The sequence below is a fragment of the Ranitomeya variabilis genome, chromosome 6 (assembly GCF_051348905.1).
Source record: "Ranitomeya variabilis isolate aRanVar5 chromosome 6, aRanVar5.hap1, whole genome shotgun sequence".
NCBI lineage: Eukaryota > Metazoa > Chordata > Amphibia > Anura > Dendrobatidae > Ranitomeya > Ranitomeya variabilis.
Window position 1 is genome coordinate 384,982,264 of NC_135237.1, and position 18,591 is coordinate 385,000,854.

General features: G+C 43.7%; 1 protein-coding gene across 3 annotated transcripts in view; it reads left to right on the top strand.

The window, feature by feature from the left end:
* FBXO15 (F-box protein 15) overlaps positions 1-18,591 on the top strand; it is a 162,218-nt gene that overhangs the window by 132,978 nt on the left and 10,649 nt on the right. For all 3 annotated transcript variants that reach the window (XM_077270099.1, XM_077270097.1, XM_077270098.1), the window contains exon 11: positions 2,385-2,654. In XM_077270099.1, the coding sequence (XP_077126214.1) occupies positions 2,385-2,654 (270 nt within the window). The remainder of the gene's footprint in view (positions 1-2,384; positions 2,655-18,591) is intronic.

Below are 18,591 nucleotides of genomic sequence, written 5' to 3' on the forward strand. Positions count from 1 at the left end.
GGAAATAGAGTGTGAAAACTAGAGATGAGCTAACATTGTTGGCTTCCTCCTTGTTCGGCAAGCTATAGCGCTAATAGAAGAAGCTGCAGCGGGAACCTGAATACCTGGAGCGCTCCCGATAACCTGACCTATCTATCGCAATTAACGACATCACACTTTCCCCCGTACCGGAAGTCCGCTGCCTCAGAGTAACCCTTGACTCTACCCTGTTCTTCAAACCGCACATCCAGGCTCTTTCCACTTCCTGTCGCCTCCAGCTCAAAAATATCTCCAGAATCCGTCCTTTCCTCAACCGTCAATCTACTAAAATACTTGTGCGTGCCCTCATCATCTCCCACCTTGACTACTGCAACATCCTTTTCTGTAGCCTCCCTGCTAACACCCTTGCACCTCTCCAGTCCATCCTTAACTCTGCTGCCCGATTAATTCATCTCTCTCTTCACTACTCCTCCACTTCCCCCTCTGCAAATCTCTTCACTGGCTCCCATTCCCTCAGCGTATCCAGTTTAAATTACGAATACTGACCTACAAAGCCATCCATAACCTGTCTCCTCCATATATCGCTGAACTAATCTCCCGATATCTTCCCTCACGTAATCTCCGGTCCTCCCAAGACCTCCTTCTCTCCTCCACACTTATTCGCTCCTCACCCAACCGCCTCCAAGACTTCTTCTCCCGAATATCCCCCATCCTCTGGAATTCTTTGCCCTAACACGTCCAACTGTCAACCACATTTGGATCCTTCAGACGGAACCTGAAAAACCACATCTTCAGGAAAGCCTACAGCCTGCACTGACCACGCTGCCTCCTCACCATTACTGAAGCTACCGCCTCACCAACACCGGAGCTCCTGCAACCCTCAAACTATTGTCTCCTCCACCATCCTGTTGAATGTAAGCCCGCAAGGGCAGGGTCCTCGCCCTTTATCAGTCTGTAATTGTTAGTTTGCTTATTGTAAGTGATATCTGTAATTTTTATGTAACCCCTCCTCATGTACAGTGTTATAGCTAGCGGAACGCACCAAATAAAGGGATAGATACGAGGTGCGTTCGCAGCCTGGGGTCCACCGTGCAGAGATGGTACCTGCTGCTATGTAATGGCGGATGGACGTTGAACTCACACGTGGGTTTGACTTCACCCCGTGTGAAATAGTAGCAAGCTCTGTTGCTTCACAGAGTCGCAAGATACTCAGAGAGTAATACCCTAACTAGGATTGTGCTTTCTCTGGAACTCTTCTGTGCTAACCGCACACATGAAGGAAACAGATGCTAAGCCAAGCGGCTAATTGCCCCCACTGACGCTAGCTGCCTGCCTGAGTGTACAGTCCCAGATCTAGACACACCACATGTAACCAGAGTGGTAGAGCATCCAGTGGCATTAGCCATAAACAAATGATACTAGCCTATGGCCATGCGGCCATGCAAACCTTTATAGTTGCAGCTTCTTCAGGACCTTCCTAGTGGACCAGTAGGAGCTGCTACAGGACCTGAGCATGTGACCCCCGACCTCCAATAAGAGGTCTTCCCTTGGGCATGCTCAGAAGGAGAAAAGCAGGACTTAGTCCCAGAAGCGCCTGCTCGCCGCTGACCTGTACTGGCTACAATGGCTGAGCCTGAAAGGGCAGCAGTAACCAAGCGCAGAGTATCTGCCTGAGCCAGACGCTGGGACCGACGTCTCCGCTGAGCAGGCTCCACTGCAGCTGGAGAAGAATGGGAGACCGCAGCGGAGGTGGTTCAAGATTCCCCCTGTGCAGCTGCGGGAACTCGACACCTAACATACAGCAACATGGAATCAATGGTGCTATATAAATAAATAATAATAATCAGGTGTTCGGCTTCCACAGCTGCATGTGTCATGGCTTGGCTGTGTGACAGTCACAACACACAGGCACTCCATGCATGTGTTGTAACCGTCACACAGCCGCGACACCTGCAGCTGCGGAGCCGGACACCTGGTTATTGGGAGCAATCCAGATATCCGGGTTACTGCTACAGCTATTCGGTAAGCTCTATTAGCTAGCTGAATAAGGAGGCATCCAACGATATTCGCTCATGTCTAGTGAAGAAGCAGAATGGGCTACAGCTAATTACTCTTAAGAGGTCCAGATGAAGCATAATTAGATGCGAAACAGCAGTAGCCCAGTCTGTCTCTTCACTCTGCATTCCCATTTGATCTTGGATTAAAAAAGGCACAAAATAATGCACCAGTGGTGAGTGTCACTTTGTTAATTTGATTGTACAGTTAAACTATCCTTGCATATTCCTGTTGTATATACTTGCGGCTCTTCCGGTCTGCTCATCTCTTGCAATGGATGAGAAAATTGGAATGTTCTCTCTATCTACGAGGTATGTTGGCTACTAATGGCCGTTTCTTTTATTTCATAGAACTGCTTCTTGATGGATGTAACCGTTCTAGATGAATTAGAAGCTCCATTTTGGTGTTGTAGTGCCCCAGTTCAGCTATATGAAAAGAAATCTCCGGAAATACGTTATGACTTTATGGGGCAGAGCTTCCAAATAAGATACAGCGATGACATTGGAATGGTTCGTGCTGAACTGATTTGGATGAAAGAAACAGAAGAACTCTTTGTGATAAATCTGGTTTTGAACTTAAATACAGAGAAAGTCAACAGTTACTTTGGAACAGATTATGCAGTGAGTAAAACATTTCTACAGAAAACATATTTCTTCTTTTGCTGTGGTAGATATTACAATAATATGCGTTTTTAATTTATTTATTTTTTCTTCTACCAAAGATCAATAATTGAAGTGACTATTTATATATTTCACATATAGTCCAGGGAGCATGTTGAACCAATACCAGGCTCTTAGTCCATGTTCCTCAACTCCAGTCCTCAAGAATCAGCAACTGATGAGGTTTTCAGGATTTCCTTACTGTTATCTGTGCAATAAAAAAAGGCATACTGGAAACATGACCTGTTAGTGGCTCTGGAGAACTGGAGTTGTGAAACACTGCTCTTAATCATGATTTTGACAGTGCTCAAGTCAACGTTTTTTTCATGGGTTTTAAAGTTAAATGGGTTTACCACCACTTTGATCACTTTGATGTTGATGACCTGATAGAGGTCATCGATACCAGATCAGTAGAGCTCTGAAACCCAGCACTCCCTATGATCAACAGTTTGCAGTTACAGCAGAGATTGGATGTAAACTGTGTGTTGAAAAAAACACAACACTCTGTCATACTGTTAAAATAATTGGAGTTGGGTTGCAGTACCCAGCAGTGGCCATTAAACAGTGTGATGGAGCACTGGAAGGAAAGCCAAAGCTACGGCTGTCACATGACTGTTCTGCCTGAAGAGGAAGCCAGGGGTCCGATAAGGGGAGACATCCGAATGGAGGATAGGCATCTGTACAGTAGGGGAGTACATAGAGCGGTTGAAATAGGTATTGAACACATCACTGATTTTCAAAGTAAATATATTTCTAAAGGTGCTATTGACATGAAAATCTCACCAGATGTTGGTAACCACCCATCCAATCAAGCACAGCAAACAAACCAAACCATAGATGTCCATAAATTAGCTGATGTTTAACTTCCGTACTGTTTTCCGTTTTTGCGTTTTCTTTTTTTTTCCTCCCCTTCTTCCCAGAGCCATAACTTTTCTATTTTTTTGTCGAAATGGCCATGTGAGAGCTTTTTTTTGTGGGACAAGTTGTATTTTTAAGCCACACCATTGATTTTTAACATATCATATACTGGAAAAACAGGAAAAAAAATCTGAGTATGGTGAAATAAAAAAAAGTGCAATTCCACAGTTGTTTTTTTTGTTTTTCTTTGTTAACTAAATGCTAAAACTGACCTGCCTTTATGATTCTCCAGGAGGTCATTACGAATTCATAGACACCAAACAGGTTTTTTATTAAAGTGGTAAAAAACAAACTCCAAACTTTGGTACAAAAAAAAAAAGCGCCATATTTTGAGGCCTGTAGTGTCTTCATTTTTCGTAATTTGGGGCTGGGTGAGGCTTATTTTTTACGTGCCAAGTTGACTTTTTAGTGATACCATTTTGGTGTAGATACGATCTTTTGATCTCCTGTTATTGCATTTCGTTCCAATCTAACGGTGACTAAAAAAAACGTAATTCTGGCGTTTTGACTTTATTCCTCATTACGCCATTTCGCGATCAAGTTAATTTTTTTTTATATTGATTGGGCGATTCTGAACTCCGGGATACCAAATATATTTATATTTGATTTTTTTTATTTTATTTTCAATGGGGTGAAAGGGGGGTGATTTGAATTTTTATATTTTTTAAATTTTTTAAATATTATATATATATATATTTTTTTTACTTTTTGCATGCTTCAATAGTCTCCACGGGAGACTAGAAGCTGCAGTTGTCAGACCGCCTCTATGTAGCAGAAATGCTAACTTACTATGAGCGCCGACCACCGGGCGGCGCTCATAGCAATCCGGCTATGACAACCATAGAGGTCTGCTGGAGACTTCTGATTGTTATGGCAACCCATCGGTGACCCTCGATCACGTGACAGTGTTACCGATGATCGGGGTTTCCGGCGTGCTTCTCAGAATCCCAAATTAAATGCTGCTGTCAGAGATTGACTGCGGCATTTAACGGGTTAACAGCTGCGGGTGGATCGAGATTCCACCCGTGGCTGTTAGAGGCACATGTCAGCTGTTCAAAACAGCTGACATGTGCAAGAAAGATGTGGGCTCAGCGCCGGAGCCCACATCAAAGAGAGGGAGTCCGCCATGTGCGTATTATTACGCCTGGATTCGGAAAGGGGTTAATATTGAGAAATGACACAGGGAAAAAATATTGAATACATGAAGAAAGAGAGGGGCAAAATGCCATGGGAAGTCATAATCAGCTGAAATATATCAGTAACTAGAAAGCAATATTGTCACTTAGTGGAAAAAAGGTCAGCTGGTTCAACTGATGGCCTATAAAAAGGTACCTTATATACTCGAGTATAAGCCGACCCGAGTATAAGCCGACCCCCCTAATTTTGCCACAAAAAACTGGGAAAACTTATTGACTCGAGTATAAGCCTAGGGTGGAAAATGCAGCAGCTACCGGTGAATTTCAAAAATAAAAATAGATGCTCCATACCATTTATTATTGCCCCATAGATGCTCCATATAAAGCTGTGCCATATATAATGCTCCATACCATTGATTATTGCCCCATATATTATCCATATATAGCTGTGCCATATAGAATGCTCTGCACCGTTCATTATGGCCCCATAGATGCTCCATATAAAGCTGTGCCACATATACAATGCTCTGCACCGTTCATTATGGCCCTATAGATGCTCTTTATATAGCTGTGCCCTATATGCTCTGCACCGTTCAGTTTGGCCCCATAGATGCTCATTATAAAGCTGCCCCATATGGAATGCTCTACAGCGTTCAGTTTGGCCCCATAGATGCTCCACATAAATCTGTGCCATATATAACGCTGGTGCTGCTGCTGCAATAAAAAAAAAAAACACATACTCACCTCTCTTGCTTGCAGCTCCTCAGCGTCCCGTCCCGTCCCGGCATCTCTCTGCACTGACTGATCAGGCAGAGGGCGGCGCGCACACTATATGCGTCATCGCGCCCTCTGACCTGAACAGTCAGAGCGGAGAGACGCCGGGAAAACAGAGCGGCGCCCGGCGTGTGGAACGCGGACAGGTGAATATGTAATACTTACCTGCTCCCGGCGTCCCGCTCCTTCCCCCGGACAGCTGGTCTCCGGGTGCCGCAGCCTCTTCCTCTATCAGCGGTCACCGGCACCGCTGATTAGAGAAATGAATATGGGGCTCCACCCCTATGGGAGTGGAGTACATATTCATAAGTTTAATGAACGGTCCAACGTGACCGCTGTACAGGGGAAGAGCTGCGACACCCGAAGGCAGTGTGACGGGCAGGGGGAGCGTCAGGATTGCCGGGACTAGGTAAGTATGCCTCAGCGCCCTCACCCCCTCACCCGCCGACCCTGCCACAGACCATGACTCGAGTATAAGCCAAGAGGGGCACTTTCAGCCCAAAAATTTGGGCTGAAAATCTCGGCTTATACTCGAGTATATACGGTATCTTATTACCCGTGTGCCACACAAGAAACATATCATGATCGGTAAAGACAGTGAGCTATATCAGACCTTCACAACCTTATTGTTGCAAAACATATTGATGGCATTGGTTACAAAATGTCTAAACTACTGTTGGGGCCATAATCCAGAAATTAAAAGAACATAATTTCACCATAAATTGGCCATGACCAGATGTCCATCACAAGATTTCAGACAGAGTAGTAAAAAGAATTATTAGAAGAGTTGTCAAAGAGCCAAAGACCACCTGTGGAAAAGGAAAGACCTGGAATCAGCAGGTAAACTTTGCTTTAAAGTTCTAAATAATTGTAAAAATATATTAAAAAAAAAGTAGAAGAAATAATTTAAAAAAAATCGAAAGATATTGTACCCATAAATAAATATTTGTATGTAAAAAGAAAAAAATTACACATATTTGGTATTGCCGCATCCGGAACTTCCCAACCTGTAAAACTATCCCACTAGTTAACCCTTTTAGTGAACATTTTGCCTCCCACAAAATCAGAATAGAAAGCGATCAGAAAATGTCATGTGTCTGAAAATAATACCAATAAAGACATCAACTCGTCCCTCAGAAAAATGACTTTGTCAGCCAAAATATGGAAAAAATTATACCTCTTAAAATATGGTGATGCAAAAAAATTGTTTTTGCAATAAAAAGCATCTTTTAGTGTATGACAGCAGCCAACCATAAAAACCCCAGATACATCTGGTATCGCTATAATTGAACCAACCAAAAGAGTAAAGTCGGCCATACTGCAGGAGGACCAGCGTACAAAATAAATAAAACCAATTCTTCACATGTTGTGGATTTTTGTCATTCTGCCTCCCAAAGATTGCAGTAAGGCTCGGCGCACATTTATCCTGCGCTGAGTGCTTACACTGCGGTTTCCGTGTAAATCTCTGAAATACGTGATTCAGACGGGACCCCTGGAGGAATATTCCCTATAATGAAGCAGATGGTGGCATCGTGGATGCCTTCTGACCTGTGATCTGGCGGTATCCGTCTTTTTAAGATTGCATAAAAGTGCCATCGGCCACAGTTTTGTGCACTTCTGAAAAGAACTCTGCTGAACAGAGGCCAGACGGAGTCCAGAGTAAATTTGCTGTCTCATTATAGTGAAGGGATACCTCAGGGGTTTCATCTGAATCGCATCACTCAGATTTAGATGGAAACCCCAAAGTAAGTGTTCAGTGTAGAACACCAGATAAATGTGATCACAAACATTAAGTAAACATTATATTCCCAACAAAAGCTTCAACTCAATCCACAAAAAAGCAAGTCCTCACTCAGGTCTGTCATCTGTTAACAGAAATATAGGGGGCTTCCACGTTACTGGTGGTAGTTAGTGATAAGCGAATATACTCGTTACTTGAGATTTCTCGAGCATGCTCGGGTGTCCTCCGAGTATTTTTTAGTGCTCGGAGATTTAGGTTTTTCTTGCCGCAGCTGAATGATTTACATCTGTTAGCCAACATAAGTACATGTGCGGATTCCCTAGCAACCAGGCAACCCCCACATGTACTTATGCTGGCTAACAGATGTAAATCATTCAGCTGCGGCAAGAAAAACTAAATCTCGGAGCACTAAAAAATACTCAAAGGACACACGAGCATGCTCGAGAAATCTCGAATAACGAGTATATTCGCTCATCACTAGTGGTAGTACAAAGGCTCTGGAAAAGCGAAATGGCTCCTCACACTACAAAAGAAATTCAGCAAATTCTCTGCTCCCAAATCCAAATGCCCACTCTCTTCTGAGCCCCACAGTGTACCTAAACCACATATAGCGTCCACATGTTTGGCATTTCTAAATCAATAAGAGCCCACCTAACTTATGTGTGCATGTCTCCAGAAGCACAGGTTGGGCATAACGTACAGTCCAGTGTACTGGTCACCACAACGGGAGTTTGCAATTTTCACTCGGCAACTTTCATTGCTGCTTGTTTCTGGACAATATCCATGCAGTCAAAATCGGCACTACACCTGTAGATTATAAAGATAATAATCTTTATTTATATAGCGCCAACATATTCCACAGCGCTTTACAGTTTAACAGCTTCAAACACAACAGTCATAGGTAACAACGTTAACAATACAATAATAAAGCAAAATAAGACGACCCTGCTCGTGAGAGCTTACAATCTACAATGAGGTGGGGGAGATACAAAGTACAGGTGTGTATTTACAAGGATGTATTTACAATGATGGTCCAGCCATCTTCAGGGGGTGGGGGGTAGATGGAGATAGCGAATGGGCTACAAACACACAAACATAAAATGACTTTGATTAGTTAACGTGGTAGGCCGCTCTGAACAAATGTGTTTTGAGCGAGCGTCTAAAACTATGCAAGTTGTGGATGGTCCTAATATCTTGGGGTAGCACATTCCAGAGGATTGGCGCAGCACGGGAGAAGTCTTGGAGTCGGGAGTGTGAGGTACGGATTAGTGCAGAGGTTACTCGAAAGTCATTTGCAGAGCGCAGCGGTCGGCTAGGCCGATAGACAGAAATGAGGGAGGAGATGTAAGGGGGTGCCGCACTGTGGAGAGCTTTGTGGGTGAGAACAAGTAGTTTGAATTGTATCCTGTAATGAATGGGCAGGCAGTGTAATGACTGGCGAAGAGCGGACGCATCTGAGTAACGATTAGCCAGATGGACAACCCTGGCTGCCGCATTAAGGATAGACTGGAGAGGGGAAAGTCAAGTAAGGGGGAGGCCAATTAATAGAGCATTGCAGTAGTCCAGGCGGGAGTGGATTAGGGCGACTGAGGGTTTTTATTGTCTCCATGGTGAGAAAAGGGCGGATTCTAGAGATGTTCTTTAGGTGTAAGCGGCACGAGCGGGCAAGAGATTGTATGTGGGAGGTGAAGGAGAGATCGGAGATAGATACATTCACAAAGGGGTATGATTTCCACAATCTGCTCACTTGAGAGGGGATTCTGCTCTTCTAGCAATTAGGGTCTCTGTATGTGCAGTCCTCAAACTGTTCTAGGAAAATCTGCGCTCAAGGAGGCAAATGGCACTCCGTTCCTCCCTCCATATGGTTAAGCAGTACTGTACAGTCACATACGGGGTATTGCCATGATCAGTAGAAATTGTGGGACAAATTATGGTGCCATTTTTACCCACTTCTTGGGTGAAAATGTAAGATCTGGGGCTAAAACAAAATTTTGGTGGTAAAAATGTAGTTATTTTTTTCTTCACTGCCCAATGGTATAAAATTCTGTGACACACCCGTGTTGTCAATATAATTACTGCACGCCCCTAGATGAATTGATTAAAAGGTGTAGTTTATAAAATGGGGTCAATTATGGGGAGTTCTGCTGTTCTGGCACCTCATTGGCTCTCCCAGTGGCACCTGCAAACCATAACAGTAAAATCTGGCGCTCCTTCTCTTCTGAGCTTTGCACTGTGCCTGAAAAATATTTCCTGATTACTTGTAGGGTATTGGTGCACTCAGGAAAAAATGGACCTCAGTTTGTTGTAAAAAAAAATTCTTATTAGCCCTTAGAAAAATTAAAAACTTGAGGCTAAAACAACATTTTAGTCGAAGAAATTTAATTATTCATTCTTCACTGCTCAATGGTATAAAATTCTGTGAGGCACATGTGTTGTCAATATGATCAGTGCCCCTCTAGATGAATTCAATGGGGAGTGTAGTTTGTAAAATGAGTTTACATATATGGGGTTTCTGTTCTGGCACCTTAGGAGCTCTGCCAATTTGACATGGCACCCTCAAACCATTCCAGCAAAATCTGAACTCCTATATTGCGCCTCTTCCCTTTTGAGCTTTGCACTGTGCCTCAAAAGTAGTATTCCCCCACATATGGGTTACCGGTATACTCAGGAGAAATTGCACTAAAAATTGTATGTGCAATTTCTCCTCTTACCCTTATGGAAATGCAAAATTTGGGGCTAAAATAACATTTTTGTGGGGAAAATGTGATTTTATTATTTTCACGACTCAACAGTTTAAACTTCTGTGAGGCACCTAGGGATTCAAGGTGCTCACCACACATCTAAATACATTCCTTGAGTGGTTTAGTATCCGAAATGGGGTCACTTGTGAGGGTTTCCACTGTTTAGGCACATCAGTGGGCCTCCAAACAGGATATGAAGTCCGCTAATGATTCCAGGAAATTTTACATTCAAAAAGTTAAGTGGCGCTCCTCCCCTTCCGAGCTCTGCTGTGAGTCCAAACAGTGATTTTCTCCCTCATATGGGTTATCGGCATGTTCAGTAGAAATTACACAACAAATGTTGGTGTCCATTTTTTCCTGTTACCCTTGTCAAAATATAAAAAAAATGGATCTGAAGTAAATTTTTTGTGAAAAAAAGTTAATGTTCATATTTGTTTTTCCACATTCCAAAATTCCTGTGAAGCACCTGAAGGGTTAATTAACTTCTTGAATGTGGTTTCAGTTTTGGGTATTTTTTTGTCATATAGACCAAATGCGATGTGGTCCTTAAAAATAAAAATGGTTTTGTAAATTTTGTTGGAAAAATAAAAAATCACTGGTCAAATTTTAATGCTTGTAACGTCATGACATAAAAAAATCAATATTGTGCTGATTTATAGCAGACATGTGGAAAATGTTATTTATTAACATGTGTCACTTGTGTGACATATCTCTGTGATTTAAGGGCATGAAAATTCAGTTTAAAAATTGCAAAATTTTCAACATTTTCGCCAAATTTCTGTTTTTTTTTCACAATTAAACACAAGTCATATTGAAGAAATTTTACCACTATCATGAAGTACAGTATGTCACAAAAAAAACTATCAGAATCACCATGATTCATTGAAGCTTTTCAGAGTTATAACCACATAAAGGGACCATGGTCAGAATTGTAAAAATTGGTCTGGTCATTAACGTGCAAACCACCTTCAGAGGTAAAAGTGTTATAGGGAAGAAGTCAGTCATGTTTCGGTAGAACCCACAGGCAGAGGAAGAATTCCAATCTTTGAAGTTGGCATTGTGCCGGCAGCCTGTCCTCACCAGCCCCAACTTAAAGAAAGGCTTTATCGTATCGGATGCCTTGGAGGTAGGCCTAGGAGCAGTTCTGTCACAGGAGATGAACACAGAAGAACATCCGTTCATCTAATTGAGTAGCAAACTTACCCTGGCTGAAAAAAATTATAGCGTAATGGAGAAGGAGTGCTTGGCCATTAAGTGGGCCTTTGGGTACCTATGGTGTTATTTGCCTGGGCGACAGTTTTGCTTGGCTACGAACCATTCAACCTTGGCATACATGAGAAACACCAAGGAGAGGAATGCATGAGTCACTACAAAATTTTAGCTCATGATGGAACATAGTTTGCGAAAGGCACAAGGAAATGCGGATGCCTTATCACAGGCACCCTGTATGGTGACAGATGTTCACCACCACAAGTTTGAACAGGGAGGGGGGAAATGTGAGGAGATTAATATGGGAGGGCCAATATGTATCCCCTAGGATGCGCATAGAGACATATTGAACCCGCTGGAGTGCATTGTGATTACAGCAATGTCTGTGTTTACAATGCAGAATAAAAGAAAGTTTGGATTTAGTCAAAGTATTTGACCAAGTCCGTTTGTAGGAAAACCTTACATGAGCTTTTATTTTTGGAGAAATTTTGCAGGTTTGGTATTGGGGCAAATCTCTCAGTCCAGGTTTTGGGAGTGGCTCTATGTCAACGATTCCAATTTAACCCCTTAGTGACAGCCAATTTTGTACTTAATGACTAAGCCAATTTTTACAATTCTGACCACTGTCAATTTATGAGGTTATAGCTCTGGAACGCTTCAACAGATCCTGGTGATTTTGAAATTGTTTTTTAGTGACATATTGTACTTCATGTTAGTGGTAAAATTTATTTGATATGACTTGCGTTTATTTATGAAAAAATGGAAATGTTGAAAATGTTGCAAATTTCAAGCTTTTAATTTTTCTGGCCTTAAGTCAGAGAGTCATATCGCACAAAATAGTTAATAAATAACATTTCCCACATGTGTACTTTACATCAGCACTATTTTCGAAACATGTTTTTTTTTTTTTTTGTTAGGAAGTTATAAGGGTTAAAATTTAACCAGTTATTTCTCTTTTTTCCAACAAAATTTACAATACCATTTTTCTTAGGGACCACCTCACATTTGAAGAGAGTTTGGGGGGATTAATATGACAGAAAATACCCAAAAGTGAAACCATTCAAAGAACTGCACCCCTCCGGTGCTTTATGAGAACTAAAGCAATGTGGAGGTAAAAATTAACATTTTACTTTTTTCATAAAAAATAGCTTTAGACCCTAAAGTTTTTTATTTTCACAAGGGTAACAAGAGAAAATGGACTACAAAATTTGTTGTGCAATTTCTCCTGAGTATACCGATACACTGTATGTGGGAGAAATCTATTGTTTAGGTGCATGGCAAGGCTCAAAAGGGAGGGAGTACCGTTAGACTTTTTGAACGCAAAATTGGCTGGAATCAATGGTGGGGGCCATGTCGCGTTTGGAGACCCCCTGATGTACCTAAACAGTGGAAACCCCTAATTCTAACTCCAGCACTAACACAGCCCTAACACCAACCCGAACCCCAACACACCCCTAACCCTAATCGCAACCCTAACCCCAACACCACCCTAACCCTCGCATCAACCCTAACCCTAGCTGCAGCCCTAACAGTAATGGAAAAATGGCAAAAAATGTGTTGTTTTTTTTAATTTTATTAATTTTACCTAACTAAAGGGGTGATAAAGGGGGGTTTGATTTACTATTTTTTTTATTTTAATCACTGTGGTAGGATCTATCACAGTGATCAAAATGAACCAATAGGAAAAATCTATTGTTGCCGAGTGCTGGCTGGCAGATCTCAGCTGGCGCACTGCGCATGCGCCTTCCATTTTCTTCCCGGAAGAAGATGGCAGCGGACAGAGCTGGAGGGTCCAGGGACACCGGAAGCACTGAGGTGGGCTTGGGGGACCCAATTTATCTCTCCTCTGGTATGCTAAATCATAGAAGTGAGAGAAATAAATGGAAAATCAAGCTTTTTTTTTTTTTTGCAGTCGCATCACTGGTGACGCTAAAAACCGAGACCCCGGAGATTTTTCGACAGAGATTGTTTTGCAGCGCTGTTAAAAAGTGGCGCTAAGGAATAAATACCCTTAATAACCGCCGATAAGCCTTTTAATGGCAACAGTTAAGGGGTTAAATGCTGTGTTGGTTTGGGTGTGTCAGTGATTTGTTTGCAACCTGCAGACCAGGAGCTCGATGCAAGGCAGGCCTGTGTGAGGTTAAACACAGAGCCAAGAACAACATGGCTTCTGATGTACCCAAGGATGATACGGCGGTGCTGTCACCCACATCAACAGGGTGCCATATGGACTGTATTTGGATGACCCACCTGTGATCCGGACGATAAAGCTGCCTTTATCTATGTGAGTTTTTGGACAATAAAGACTAAGTTAGACTTTCTTGGGTCACTGCCTCTTAAATCGCACTGTGTGAAAACCACTGGACTACACAATGAAGAGAGACGTTAAGTAATCATACGAGTCTGCCCATGTATCACCACAGACTAGTTATTCACCATAGACAACACCAACGAATTAAATAAAAAAGCACCAAACTGATAACATAATTGCCCTCCCTTAAAGGGAACCTGTCACCCTCAAAATCGAGGGTGAGCTAAGCCCACCGGCATCAGGGGCTTATCTACAGCATTCTGTAATGCTGTAGATAAGCCCCCGATGTATCCTAAAAGATGAGAAAAAGAGGTTAGATTATACTCACCTGGGCGGGCGGTCCGATCCGGTGGGCCTCGTGGTGTGGTCCGGTCTGGGGCCTCCCAAATTCATAGGATGACGTCCTCTTCTGGTCTTCACGCTGCGGCTCCGGCACAGGCGTACTTTGCCCTGTTGAGGGAAGAGCAAAGTACTGCAGTGCACAGGCACCGGGAAAGGTCAGAGAGGCCTGCGCACTGCAGTACTTTGCTGGTGAAGACCAGAAGAGGACGTCATCCTATGAAGATAGGAGGCCCCGGACCGGACCGTGACACCCATCAGACCAGACCGCAGCGGGGAACGCCCCTGGGTGAGTATAATCTAACCTCTTTTTCCTATCTTTTAGGATACATCGGGGCTTATCTACATCATTACAGAATGCTGTAGATAAGCCACTGATGCCGGTGGGCTTAGCTCACCCTCGATTTTGGGGGTGACAGGTTCCCTTTAAGGAAAGCACATAACGGGAGTAAGGCTAAATTGCTAATGATATGAGATGCACATCATATGATAAACAGCAAAACAGGACATCTGCATCCCACTCATTAAACCAAGGAAATATGCAGTCAATATGAACAAAATCAATCAGCCATGTTATTCATCCTTCGGTTGCATGTTCCCGCTACCCCTCCCCCCTTCACCCCCAGGCATCTCGCCGAATTTCCCTACTGGATGCAGGTTCAGTCGGAGATCTCTAGTACGTCACGGGGCCAAGAAAATGTGCACCCTGCACCATCTTCGTATATCTTCCTAGGATGCCAACCTCTGCTGCTAGGAAGGAGTGCATTAGCATATGGTAGGCATAGCATATCCTTCTAGCACCCTATGTATATAGGTATTTGCACTGGTTCACTTTTTGCATATGCACTTTATTGACAAATTTTGTTTTGGTTATGATTGGACAAATTTCAGTAATTACCTAACAAAGGTTATATTTTAATAGGGTTTTTTGTCTTGTAAATCGAGAATATAGTCACATAAGACCAAAATTTAAACCTTTGGATACCATAAAACCCCATGCAAATAGTGCAATTTGGAGATGTGAACATCATGGTATATGGCTGGTTTTCACCATACAGCACTCTCAAACGTATTATAATTTAAGGAAAGATGAATGGATAAATGTACCGAGACAGTCTTAATAAAAATTTGCTGCCAGCTACCAAGAGGATGAAAATGAAACGAGGGTGGACATTTCAGCAAGACAATAATCTTAAACCTACAGCCAAGGAAAATCTCAATTGGTTTCAGAGAAAGAGAAAATAAAGCTGCTAGAATTGAACAGCCAATCACCTGACCTGAATCCAATAGAAAATTTATGAAAGGAACTAAAGCTCAGATTTCATAGAAGGAGCCCATGGGACTTTCAGGATTTGAAGAGTGTTGGTGTGGAAGAATGGGCCCAAATCACACCTGAGCATGTATGCGACTAGTTTCTCCTTACAGGAGGCATCTGAAGTTGTCATCACCAACAAAGGATTTTGGACAGAGTATTAAATGTATTTCAGGAAGTGTGTTCAATACTTTTTCCCTATGTCATTTCTCATTATCTAATATATAATTGCCTAGAATACTACTTCCTGCAATTTGTGCCAACTTCCGTGGCTTTGTCCGGAGCTAATGTCCGGAGATAATGTCCGGAGCTAATGTCCGGAGATAAGTGACGTCACCAGTGTCCTACACCCAGGCAGAGCACAGGGGCCCCAGGCAGCATATGGGGCCCCAGGCAGAGCACAGTGGCCCCAGGCAGAGCACAGGGGCCCCAGGCAGCATATGGGGCCCCAGGCAGAGCACAGTGGTCCCAGGCAGAGCACAGGGGCCCCAGGCAGCCTATGGGGCCCCAGGCAGAGCACAGTGGCCCCAGGCAGAGCACAGGGGCCCCAGGCAGCATATGGGGCCCCAGGCAGAGCACAGGGGCCCCAGGCAGCATATGGGGCCCCAGGCAGAACACAGTGGCCCCAGGCAGAGCACAGGGGCCCCAGGCAGAACATGGGGCCCCAGGCAGAGCACAGGGGCCCCAGGCAGAGCACAGGGGCCCCAGGCAGCATATGGGGCCCCAGGCAGAGCACAGGGGCCCCAGGCAGAGCACAGGGGCCCCAGGCAGCATATGGGGCCCCAGGCAGAGCACAGGGGCCCCAGGCAGCATATGGGGCCCCAGGCAGAGCACAGTGGCCCCAGGCAGAGCACAGGGGCCCCAGGCAGAACATGGGGCCCCAGGCAGAGCACAGGGGCCCCAGGCAGAGCACAGGGGCCCCAGGCAGCATATGGGGCCCCAGGCAGAGCACAGGGGCCCCAGGCAGCATATGGGGCCCCAGGCAGAGCACAGCGATATTTTGGACCACTGTGCGGTGTTTCAGACCCCCTGTGTGATGTCTGGGGCCCCGTTCTTATGTATATTAAAGATTAAAGTAACATATATTAAAGTATATTATAGATCAAATTTGACACGTTTATGAGCACCATTGAGTGATCTACTCAAGAATGACATAATTTTTCAACATTTTATGGTTTCAAACTGTAAACACTCAGAGTTTTTTTTACTTCAACCAGAAAACCTTAACGGTTCATAAAAAACTTGACTGTTCAGGATATGATAAAAGTCATAGTATTCTGAATCTTTAACTTATAAAGATACCTTTACATGGGGTGATTATTGGTTCCAGAGAGGCTTTCGGCCGATAATCGTACACATGGCTGGTGACAGGACAATACAATATAAACGTTCAAAGGTAAACACTGATAACATTAAAATCTAATATATAATTGCCTAGAATACTACTTCCGGCAATTTGTGCCAACTTCCGTGGCTTTGTCCGGAGATAATGTCCGGAGATAAGTGACGTCACCAGCGTCCTACACCCGCTCAGGGTGGACAAAGATATATGCCTTCGTGGTGCGCGGCACTTTTCTGATTGGTTGCCGCCTGCCGCGAGCGACCAATCAGAAATGTGCCGTACTGTGACACACTCCGCCCGCCATTTTGGTGTGATTTTTGAATTTTTACCTCACAGCAAGTTTCTACTGCATGGAGGCGGTCCCAGTGACGTCGCTCTTCAAGCTCCTGCCGAATTTCGTCAAAAAAATGATAATACCATTTACCAAAACTATATATATTTAGTTGTGAAGTGGTTCAGTGACATTTTCACACCAATTTTGAACTTTTGTTTGGTGTTTTCTCCATATACTGCCTATTATTCACTGACTGTTATACTGAGAAACTGCCGTTTATTAACCTCTTCTTTGCCACACTGGGTATATTGCTCTATTATTTGCCACATAAGGACATTGTCCATTATTGCCCAGCAATTTCTCTGCAATATAAACTGCCTATTTATTAATATCTGTATTCCTGCAAAGAACTATTGCCTATTATTAATTGGCTATTTTCCTACTACCTGACACTGCCTCTTATTAACCTGTTGTTTGCCACCACCACGCTTAAAGCTGTTTAGCTTAGCCAACATGAGCTCTAATAGTAAGGATACTAATGACACAGAGCCCAAAGCTGCTGATGGCGCACGTAAGATTAGGTCTGATATAAAGTATACTAATAATGCAGAGCAAAAAGACGCTGATGCCGCACGTAAGCGTAAACAGCGTGCTAACAAGAGTACAGAGGATAGATGCAAGTGCCTGGATACTGTTAAGTATACTAATGACACAGAGCCCAAAGCTGCTGATGGCGCATGTGAGATCAGGTGTGATATAAAGTATGGTAATGATGCAGAGCGAAAAGCCGCCGATGCCGCACGTAAGCGCAAACAGCGTGTTAACAAGAGTACAGAGGATAGATGCAAGCGCCTGGATACTGTTAAGTATACTAATGACACAGAGTGTAAAGCTGCTGATGGCGCACGTAAGATCAGGTCTGATATAAAGTATGGTAATGATGCAGAGCGAAAAGCCGCCGATGCCACACGTAAGCGCAAACAGCGTGTTAACAAGAGTACAGAGGATAGATGCAAGCGCCTGGACACTGTTAAGTATACTAATGACACAGAGCCCAAAGCTGCTGATGGCGCACGTAACATCAGGTCTGATAATAAGTATACCAATGACGCACAGCGAAAAGACACCGATGCTGCACGTAAGCGCAAACAGCGTGCTAACAAGAGTACAGAGGATAGATGCAAGCGCCTGGACACTGTTAAGTATACTAATGACACAGAGCCCAAAGCTGCTGATGGCGCACGTAACATCAGGTCTGATAATAAGTATACCAATGACGCAGAGCGAAAAGCCGCCGATGCCGCACGTAAGCGCAAACAGCGTGCTAACGAGACTACAGAGGACAGACAGAAGCGCCTGGACACTGTTAATGCTGCTTGCAATAAACACATTACTAATGAGTCTTTTGAGGACAAAACTAATCGATTAAGTAATAAAGCTGCTGCTGCACGCTCTCAACGTTGCAAACATAATATTTCCACGTCCTCAGTCATAGATTCTGCCCACAATACAGCTTCTTTGTCTCCATTCATAGAATGTGTGCAGCCTGAAGCTCCTTTAACCGTTGGTAAATCTGCACGTAAGCGCAAACACTGTCCTACTTACACTCCAAATGATAAACGCCGTCGCCTGTACACCGTTAAGTCTGCTTATAAGACATGCTTCACACCTGACTCTTCTAAGGCAACAAACAAACCATTACCAAATGCAGGTGGTGCACGCCGTGAACGGCGCAAAAAAACCGCTTGCACCTCCATATTAATAAACTCTGACCACGATACACCTTCCAACTCCTCAGTGA